General features: G+C 25.7%; 1 protein-coding gene across 1 annotated transcript; it reads left to right on the top strand.

Moving 5' to 3' along the window:
- The first annotated feature begins 1,565 nt into the window (after nt 1-1,565).
- On the top strand, nt 1,566-4,922 carry LOC145836391 (serine/threonine-protein phosphatase PGAM5, mitochondrial-like). The gene is made up of 4 exons (XM_082944195.1): nt 1,566-1,802; nt 2,365-2,654; nt 3,639-3,824; nt 4,727-4,922. Exons 1-4 carry the CDS (start codon nt 1,566-1,568, stop codon nt 4,920-4,922), a joined length of 909 nt encoding a protein of 302 aa, XP_082800321.1.
- The last annotated feature ends 6,594 nt before the right edge of the window (nt 4,923-11,516 follow it).

Below are 11,516 nucleotides of genomic sequence, written 5' to 3'. Positions count from 1 at the left end.
TTGTTAAAAGTTTGAATAGCTTCAATCAGAGTACCAATACCATTTTAATTTTGTATTTAGATTTATTGAATTAATTTTAAACTATTTAAGTTAAATTAAATACAAAGTAATTTAAAATTTAATGACACTAGATCCATATTTGATAATACCAAAATATAAAATTTTGAAGCTTTAGATTATTCCCTTTGGAAAAGTTAAACTAAATTCTCGATAAAAAATTGTAACATACATTAATGAAATTCAAAGTATATTTTTTCTTCATTTCATAACAATTTTTCTTAATCTATGTATTTAAGATATTACAAGTTTATCCCAGCTGAAAAAATCTACATGATGGTATTTTATTACTTAAAGGAATATATATTATGCTTACATGTCTGAAAAATATTTTATAATAAAGATAAACTTTTACCAGATAACATCAACTTTTAGTAATTCTTAAAGTTACTTTGAATTTTGTTAAAATATTAATTAATGTTCAATAGCTAAGGTAAAATTTTACAAAGTAAGATCAACTTATAAAGATAAAGGTTGAACTTGCTATATATAGTCTTGATAAGTAATTTTTATTCTCATCTTAAAATATATTTTATGTTTATAAAAGTTTTTAAAAAAATATTGTAAATTGTTGAGATAGTTTATAGGTTTAATTTTAATACAATATTTTTAGCATACATTTCCAAAAATTATTTAATTTTATTTAGTTTGTCTTGTAAATTCTATGAAATCTATTGTAAAGATCTATGCCAACAATTAATTTTTCAATCTGTAAATACCAAATGTCATCTCATTAGATTTTAAAAACTTTAGGCTAAACCTTTTTTTTGAAATATTGGCAAAATTTCAGTTTTTGTCGATTCAAATACTTGAAAGTTTCTGAATATGTAAAATAAAGTTTGAGAACATTTATTATTGTGTAAACTTTAATTTTTAAATATAATTTGAAAAAAGCATTTAGTTTTTTAGTTTTAATATTTAAAAAATAAAAAGTGTTTAACAAACATATTATTTATTAGTTTACTGAATTAGAAATGTCTTTTAGTGTTAATTTTAATTTCTTATATGACAAATTCAAATGACCTTTGCAAGGAGGAGAAAATATTCATTAGTGAGAGGGTAGTAATATAAAATTATTGTATCAGTGTATATGTAGTTTTAGTTCTTAAAAAATTTCTTTAGTGAGTTGTAACACTTAAAGTTTAATGTTAAATGTGTTGGTAGCTGTTTTATGACAATTTAATAAACATTTCAAAATCTCAAAATGTTTTCTGGGGCCATATCTAAACAAATAATAATAAATAACAAAAGTAAAATTTTTACCAACATGTCTGATTATTAATAAGATTAGTATTCACAACTAAACTTAAATGCTACAAAGTTTCTTTTACTTAAAAGCCCAACTATTTGTTAAATTTAAATGTGTTTGTTATGTGTAAAAAACATAAGTTAATACAAAAGTTTAGTAACATACCTGCATTCTAGTTCTTTGGCAATCCCTTTACACTTTAAGTAAAGTTTGTAAATCACCTTTAATAAAAAAATATTTGCAGCATTTAACAAATAAAATGATTACCGCTATCAAAGCACTGTCCTACTTAGGAGTGGTAACCACAATAACTAAGATGAAAACCCAAAAGTCCCATGCAAATGACACCAAATTCAAACCTGCATGGGACAGGAACTTGGACAAGAATGGTATTGTTGACGCAGATTACAAAAACTTTAACTATAGCAAGAAGCTCACACTGATTTGCATGCCTGAGTACGAGTATGCGTGGGACTGGGAAACCAACACCAGTGAGGTTTGAATATTTCAAATGTTGATTTGATTAAAAAACTACTGTTGTTTTAGTACAGGTAGTTTTAAGTTTGTTCAATATTTCTGATAGTAAGAACAGTTTATTTTGTATTTAAATTAAAGTTAGTACATACTTTATTCTTACTTTAAAAGCTTAAGCAAAGATAGGTATTAGTTTTAGGACTAAGTAATAAATATTACAGCAGGTTTTTTTGATACTTTTAAGATTATTAATTTATCATATTGAATTTGAGGTCAATTTTTTTATTTAATCAATTTTTTTTTTTGTCATTTATACTTATACTTATTATGATTTTAAAATAACTTATTTACTTTTTGCATAGTTAAGTCTTAAAAAAACATTTCTTTCATTTAAAAAACAAAACATTTACAAAAAATTTTGATTGTAATAGCTCCATATTGCAACTACATATTGAAAATTGAAACTTTTATGTTTGAAATGTATTAAACTCTTAGAACAGACAGTATCGTTCAACTAGCACAAAAAGCAGTTTAATTTATGTTTTTACAACTTTAATATTCAACTGAATTTTAACACTTTCAAGTTTCAAATGACCAAAACTGGAAGGAGGCAACTGGACCGCTTACTCCTCACAGACAAGGAGTTTGGACACCAATTTCTGGCCAACAAGGATATTTATGTCCCATCACTGACTGCCATTTCAACCAAAGAGCACCAAAAGTGGTCGGATGGTGAGGCCAACTCGTTCAAGAACTTTATAGAAAAAGTTTTGGACTCGAAAGCCCCCCATTTCGAAGTAGATGGTGCAGTTGATGGAGCAAGTGGCAGGTTGAACCAGAGTGATGGAAAAGTAGTAGAACATGAGTCTTTGAGGTAGATAGTTTCATGCTTTATAGTATGAATTGCTTATTGTTATTATAATGCTTAGTTCAATTCGTCTAGTTTTGTTATACAATAAATTTTACTTATATTTGCAAATTTACATTTATTTATAGTTAAATTTCTATATGTTTTATTTTGTTTTTGATATGAATACAAATAAAGTTTTGTGTAAGCCACTTTTAAAATTAAATTCAATCATTACCAAAAATTACTTTTGCTTTAATTCTTATCTGGTTTGTTTTAAATTTATATTTAGTTAATTGAACTAATTATTTTTTTTAAGTTTCATACAGTTTTAAAAACAATTATTTAGTTTCCTGTACTGTTCTACTAAACCAATGTTTTACAAAGGTGGTCAGAAATGTGGTTGGCCATAACCTGCAAAGGGCGGCAGTGACTTGTTAAGGGGTCATAAGGTCATAATTTTAAACTTTCACTAGACATTCTGAAGTTGATGATGTAAAGCAAAAAAAGGTCTTTGGCGTATTTAAGTCTAATTTTAAATTTACACTAGATACTCTGGGGTTCAAGATGAAGAGCAAAATAAAAATTCTAAGGTGTACTTAAATATAGTTTTAAAACTTACACTAGACTAGGATTTAAGGGGGCCATAAGCTGAAAATGGGGAAGCATAAGGCAATCATTTGAAACTTACACTAGATATTCTGGAGTTAGTGATGAAGAGCAAAAAAAAGTTTTAGAACTGTTTTTTGGAAAGTCTTGTTAAAGGGGGCGTTATGAAAACAGTTTTGAAAACCCTGTATTAAAAGGTGCTAAAAATTGAAATTTTTTATAAATTTAAAATCTATTTTGTATTTGAATATACTACAAATATTTTTTAAGTACTTTCATCAGCACCCTATTTACTTAATTTAGTTATCTAGTTAAAATAAATAGTATACTTTTATTGTTTTATTTTAACGTATTTGAAGCAATCTACTACTGAAATGAAAGCAGTAAATTTGATGTTTTCAGGTATCTAGTTCCATTCTACTCACAGCCGAAGATCACACTGCAAAACCCTTACGTCATTGAACAACAGAACATATACCAGCAGCAGGCCAAAGTTGAATACGCGTGGAGGAGGTTCTGCATGAGTGCACATGAAAAAAATGTGGTTATTTTTGCTCCACCAATGACAGTAGCCTACTTCATTTGCAGGTATTGAGATGTTTTTTTTTTGTTTTAATCTAATGAATTAGTAAATCTAGTGTTTGGAATACTTAATCTGGCTTGTTGTTATATATTATTCTATAGTTTACTTATTGGTGTAAAAGTATTAAAAAATATATATTCACGCTATTATTTTAACATATTGTCATAAGAAATTTATAAGACTCTAATCTCAGTACCATTTAAATGTAAAAAATGAAAATAAAGTCTCTTTGCTAAAAGCTGTACTTAAAATACAATTGATTCATTTATTATTACAGTATATTTAAACATAACATACAGCACTGTTTCTTCGTTGATGTACTTTATTCTGTATTTATACATTTTTGGTGTTATAGAATTTTATAAAAAGACTGCTTCATTATCCTTTACTTTTTTTAGTTCTATCTACAGTTGTTTTCAACTTTTATTAAAAGCTCAAGCATTTAATACTAATTACAAATTTACTTTTAACTCAAGTTTGCTATCTTAAATTTTTTTTACCTGTTTGACAAGCAGTCTACTAATAAAATTTCTTTAAGCTGGACCCAAACAGAGTGCTAAAAAAACTTGCTCAACAAATATCTTAAGAATAAGCTAAACTTTAATATTATCCACCTAGATGCCTGAAACTACCACTAATCTATACTACCTACAACTTGTACATTTATTTTTAACTTCTAATACAGCATAGTAAAATTAATACAAACTATTAAAGTTTTGTTTTACAATGTTTTTTGAATCTTGACTAATAAAAATGTATTCCGTAGCAATTAACTTTTTAAACCTACTATCTCACAATGAAAAGATCATGTTGTTTGTCGAATTATGAAATTCTACGAGCTTTGTTATACCTAAGAAAACTGCTTAAAAATGCTTTGTAAAGACATATAAAAAAAATTCAACCACAGATGCCTGCAACTGCCAATAGAGAGTTGGTCGAGGATCTCACTGATGAACTGCAGTGTCACCAACTTGTACTACTACAACGGTGGGTGGGTCAGAAGCTGTGGAATTGGTGAAATGGGTCAGCGGACCACTTCTGACGTATGCACCGACACCAAGTTCTCATACGATGTAGCCAGTCGCATTAAAATGTTTGTGTAAATATTGGTTTTGGTTAACACCCGAATCAGTTTATTTAAAAGTTTTTGTTTAACTTTTATCAGCATTTCAAATTGTTTGGTGAGTTTAGATTTGTAATTGAATAACTTTACCTGATTTGGAGTCAAGGTTCTTTTAATTTGGCATGTTGGCGTAAAGTTTACAGCAATACTTGGAAGTTTTTGAACATGTTGCTTCATTCACTATTTATGTTTGGTGAAAGTTAAATTTTGGTGAAACTAAAACTGTTTTATAAAAGTCGAGCTTGGCTGATTGTTTTTTTTAATGTCGCTATTTAGTTTGCTAAAAAATTTTTAGATATTCATTGCTGCCAAGTCAAAGTTCTTTGATCAAACTGTTTTCATATCAAAAAAAAAATTAATGGATTTTGAACTATTTTCTTAACAAAATTATCAACTTGAATTTAAACGAGTGCAGCACACTATTTCAACAGATTTTTAATTATTTTTTTGAACATTTAAGCAGTGTTTGTTGATTTCAGCAGTGTTTGTTGATTTTTCGAAAGTTGTAAATTTTATTTTAGCTACAAATTTTATTATTTAATTATACGTGGAATTAAAATTTTATAAAACATTAAACAAAATTTTTTTTAATCTACCATTTAAAAGTAACCAAAGTCAAGAACAAGAATGAGTTTTAAGCTGTTTTAGTGAAAATTTTTATTATAAATTTTTTATTAGTATTAAAACTTTTTAATTTTTTAACAAAAATTGAGATTTTATCCATTTATTATTCTGTTTTAAAGTATTATTGACTTAAAAACCATTTTGAATTATTTTTAAGCAATTGAAATTTTACATACAATTAAAGGTGATTTCAAAATGAATATATATTGCTTGTAATTTTGAAACATCCAAATTATATTTTCATTTAGTTTACAATTCATTTATTATTCATAAAAAAAAAACTCCAAATAAATTTCTAAAAGAAATTTTTTTGTTTTATTTTTAACGATTCAGGTTTTATTGTTAAAAAGTTTAAAAGAAACAAACGTATACTTTCTTTATTTAAATAAATTTTATCACACTTGAATCAAATTATATAAAAATTACAGAATATTTCAAAATGGTTTAAATATTGCTGTACATCCGCAAAAAACATCCTAAAGTTTTAAAAAAGCTAGCTTCTTAATTCAAGCTATTTAATTTGATCTTAGTGCTTTGCATCAAATATTTTGATTAGTTTATCCTCTATATTTTAACGTTTTTAAAATAATCATATCTCAATTTGTTTATCTTTGTTTTGAGATATAAATATTGTTTTTTTAATGTTAGTTTACTTTTACAAAAACCGTTTAAACACTTTAGACTTGTAAACTTTGTTTTAACTTTTTTTAATATTAGTTTTATTTTAAGTTTATCTATCTATTGATGCAATAATAAATTTATATATATTGATGTGTACGATTTTATTGAAAATATAAGTCTTTCTGAATTTAAATTACATTTAGTTTTGCTTTGATTTATTTCTATTATTAAAAAGATACTATTAAAGTCTTTTCAGTATGAAATATATTTTAATCCAAAATTGTTTCGTTTTACGTTTCAAAAGACCATGATTTTTAAGTTAAAAAATATCCTTAATTAAACTGTTTAATTCACTATATTATTAACGTTGCCTATCACCTATACGATGTTTATGATTTAATATTTATGAATATTTAGGAACATTAATAAAAATCATTATCTTTTTCACAGTATAGGTTTTTTTCATGTTAAAATTTATATGATGTGCGTTTTTAATTTTTCCAAAATATAATAAAAATCATGAACAATTTTAAATACATAAAATTCAGTTAACAAATACTTTTATGAAGGCAAAGAAACAGTTATGTCAGATTTACTACACATTATAATCAAGTCTTTAAAAATAATTCTAAAAAGCCTTTAAAAAAGTGATAGTAATTAAATAGTAGATGCCTCATACAAGTGAAAGTGTAGTAATATTTTTAAAAATAAGCAAATAAACTTAAACTTAAACCCTATCGTTTTTTAATAGTATATCTGAGACTTCTAAACTCAATCCAAAAACAAGTTTTTAGTCGAATTAAATAAGCACGAAATCTCAACTGCTTTACTAAGCTGAATTTGTTATTAAGTGAGTCTTAGTTTATGACAACTACCAATGTTAAAACAAATACTTGAAATTGTTTTTGTCTTATACATTAATATTAACACAACTTTTTTATCTTGAGTTAAAAGTAAACAAAAATAGTAACATAATCTTAAGTTTTGTTGATTAGCTATGAAAAGTTTATTATAATTTTAGAGGCAGAAACAAGATAAAAATTATTTTTTGCATTCAACAAATACACTAACTCGTTAACATAAAATTTAACTGTTCTCCTTTTAGCTAAGAAACACTAGTTAAGATACAACAAAATATGTGGAAAATAAACGTTAAATGTAAAAACTTATAGATATGTAAACGTATATAATTACATGTGCTGCTTTTGTTGTAGAAACTAGTGCAGTACTTGGAAAAGTTCATACTCTTGCCGGTGATTTTTACTGTCAAACAGCAAACTACAAAAAGTAAAAAATGTAAATAAACAGCTACCTAGTAAAGGAGGTGATTGCTATTCTAATTTTTGCAAAGTGATCGATAAAGAAAATTAACTTAGGAAATCTTGAATTAATTAATAAAATTAGTTTTTAAAACAAATATTTCGAATCTTTTGACAATTATTACTTTTTATGTAGTAAGCATTTGAGTTTTTTTTTTGCAATTTGTTGCTTCTTCTTCAATTATACTTCTTGGATAAGTTAAGAGCTTTACCTTAAAAAAAGCATGATTAGTGAGATATTGTCGAGGAATGTGTATGATTGTGTTAACGAGTAATAAAGATATTCATCATAGAAAAACAACAATGTTGCATATGAAAACTTATATATCAACGTTACAAAACACTAAAAAATTTTTAAGTAAAATTATGAAGTAACTTGTCTCAGATATAAAGTAAGTATGTGTAATGTACAAGTGAGTAACATACAAGCTGTATTTTATAAATTAAATAAATAACCATTGAAAAGTTTTATTTTAAGTTTAATATGAAAATGTTAAATACTTGTTAGCTTTCCTTCATAAATTGTTTAACTTTTGTTTGAAGTAACTAACATATTTAACCTATTTTTTTCTTTAACTAGAACTATATTACAAGTTTTTGAGAAGCAAAAGTTAAGAGTTTTAAATGACATACATGTCTACTAGAAAACAAAAAGAAAACTATTCATTTTATTAAAGTTTCTTGTTTTAACATTTAAACTAAACTTATTGTTGTAAGACAAATTTTCTTTTTAAACACAATGAATTAAAAATGTTCAATCCAAAAGTTTATTTTTGTTAGACGTATAAAGCAAAGTACATTTCATTTGAAATAAATTCGCTTCTCAATTGCAAGGTAAACTTTTTGCTATCTTAATGTGTTTACTCGCATCTTTAATTGGATTAGTTCTAAGTAGTTGTTATGTCTTTTGCATCAATATGGGTCATGGGTGACGAAAAATGATAGTAAAACTACAAAAACTGCTGTATTACTAATTTACTAAATCGATTTAAAGCAATAATCAAAATGAGAATAATTTTATGTTTGCATTTAAGCTCAGGACATAAAAGTCATTTTAGTTAACTTAAAAGTGTTACTTTTAAAAGTAACTATTTTTTATGTAAATTGTTATTATACTAAACATATTAGCGAGTGTTTTATTTGTAAATTTATAATTTAAAACACTTAAAGAGTTTTTAAGTATTTATTGCTAGGTACATAGAATTTTATTAATCTAGCATAAATAGAATTTTCTGTTTAAGTGGAAGTATATTATATGTTATAACCTTGTACAAAACTTATAAAAATCAAATTGTGATAGTTTTACATGTAAATACATATTTACAAAAGTTATACAGTTAATACCTAACTGAACAGAAAAAAGAGCTTTCGCTAGTACTAAAAACTAAATATATATTATGATAAAAGTACTGTTATTAATGTACTGTTCAGTTACTGTTATTTATTAGTTAAATCAAATTTAGAATTAGTTTATAGTTGCAATGAACTAAATACTAATTAAATATTCATTTACACGTTTATCACTAGATTTAAAGTATTTATAAGATAATTTGACATTCTTAAGTTACATTAAAGAGTTATAATTAAGTTTTAAGCTTTTTTTAATCCTAGTAGTAAATTGAAATCTTTTATCTCAAATAATCGATCGATAAAAATCTAAGTTAATTCAAATTAAAACTTATATAACTACTAGTTTTTGTGAGCCTTTTATGATGGAATTCGAGAATTTACATTTTAATTAAAACTAAACTAGCATTACTGCTTTAAGCTACACGTTGCTGATATTTTAATTGATAAAAAGTATAAGTAAATCCGACTTTATGTACTTAAAAAAATATGACTTGGAGTGTATTTGAACTTACTTTATAGTATTAGAAAAAAGTCCATTAAAATGGTATTAAACCTCTATAAAAGAAAATTATTTTTTTAGAATGTAGTACTATCTTAATGTATACTAAGATAACAATGCAAACTTAATTGCTTAAATTTTTCTGTTTGAAAATGAGTTGTTAAAATTAGAGCTGAAACTTGAGCCTAACATTAAAATAACATGTTTTTTTTTTGGTTGAAATACTGTCTAAATACATTAAATGAGCAAAAAAAAAAAAAAAAAAAAACTGTAAAATGCTTTTTCAATTTAACTACACAACTGTTTGTTTATTTGCTACAATTTTTCATTTTAATATAGTTAAAACTTATGATTTTGAACTATTTTTATACTGTTTTGTCTAGTCTCTAGTTTTGAAACAAAGTTATTTATATAAAAATCTAAACTAAAAAATCATTTTTTTTAAAGTAAAAAAAGTTTTGTATGCATTATAAATTTAAATAATGGCTTGAGTAATTAAGAAACAAAAGTTTGAAATACATGAATAAAAATACAAAATTTGTAAACAGACATTGCTTTTACGGTTTTTTTAAGTAAAAAAAAATAAAGCACATGTTTTAACTTCAAAATATATAAAGTTTAATTGTTATTCATATTAAAGGCAATTACAAATCACTAATCATAGTTAAGTTTACAAATTTTTAAACAAACAGAAATAGGATCTTTTAATAATTTTTTTTTTTTCATGCGGTTATAATAATAAGCTGAAAAGCTTTTCCTTCACAGCATTTTATATTTAAACGAATTTAAATCAAAACAATGTCCAGTGTGGAAGAACAAAGAAGTAGATACGTTGCAAAACCGTCTCAGTCGCTAGAAATGACAGTTTATTTGTGCACTAAGCTTCTGCAGAGGATAGCAACTGCGATTGAAAAAAAACAAAACGTCGAAAACAACAAAAAGAAGTTTAGCAGCGTAAAAAGAGACCTGTATGATTTCATGCAAAGTCATAAGGATTTTTTCAAATTGTTCCAGTTTCAACTTTGCCTGAGCGACAATTCAGTAGTGCGTTTTTTTTATATTAAAAGTTCCGATTCGTTGGAGGATTTCGCCAAGCTGGATAACTTTCTACATCATGCTAAAAAGATCATTGAGTTGAGGAACGCTGGAACCAATTTCTACATTAGGGTTAATTTGCTTAAAAACATAAGGGAAGTTACGAAAAGAGTCAAAACGATAATGCAAAAAGACCGACTGACCAATGAGGATCTTGAAAATTTCTTTGAAAATCACACTTTAGTGGACGAATTGTTGATTTCAGTGGACGGGATCAAAAAAAAGTTTTCAAACTACAAGGACTCGGTACTTTATCTGACTAAAAGAGTTGAAGGTCATGAGAACTCTCACGTCATAGCGGAAAGAATTGAGGAATTGTCGTTTAAGTTTACCGGAACAATTAAAAATTCGGAAGATGAGAAAACTTGCGAGATTTGCTTCGATGAGTTTGAAAATGGGAAAGAAGTTTGCCGCTTGCCTTGCAACCATTTCTTGTGCAAGGATTGCGCTGTAAAATGGTTTGAAGCGACCAAACGAGTGGTTCATTGCCCATTCTGCAGATATGACTGCACCTGATGGTTCTAATTTAATAGTTCGTACTTTTTGCCTTTTAACTAAAAGTAAAAAATGTTAATTTACATATTTTTGTATTTTATACCACACGATCGTAATGATTTCGTTATGACCCAAATGACTTAGCAGTTTTCCATTGGGAGTATTAACATAGAAACTTTCAAATGTATTTGTTAAACTTTTTTTTTTGAAAATTAAAATAGTTACGTATATGCGTGTCAGAGGTTTTTACCTCAGAGTGAAAGCTCTGCAATATAAATATTTATTTTTAATATTAAGTGCCATTGAAAACGTTATAATATTAACTGTAACTATTCAAACTATTTACATACAAAGTTGAGATATTTACAAAATCATATTTAAAAACCCTGCAGGTAGTCCTATGTGTCCGGAAATTTATTTTATTTCCTAGGAAACCCAAATAATAACTGAGTTATTTAAACAGTTTAAGCTGATAAAACAGCAGAGACATATAATAAAGTGGTAAAATAAAGCATATCAAACAAAAACATTTTCTAGATTTTTTATTTGCAGTTAAGATAAAGCAGAATTA

This window comes from Thalia democratica, chromosome 5 (assembly GCF_965202585.1).
Source record: "Thalia democratica chromosome 5, ktThaDemo2.hap1.1, whole genome shotgun sequence".
In the NCBI taxonomy this organism is placed as follows: domain Eukaryota; kingdom Metazoa; phylum Chordata; class Thaliacea; order Salpida; family Salpidae; genus Thalia; species Thalia democratica.
This window is presented reverse-complemented; position numbering and strand designations above follow the sequence as displayed.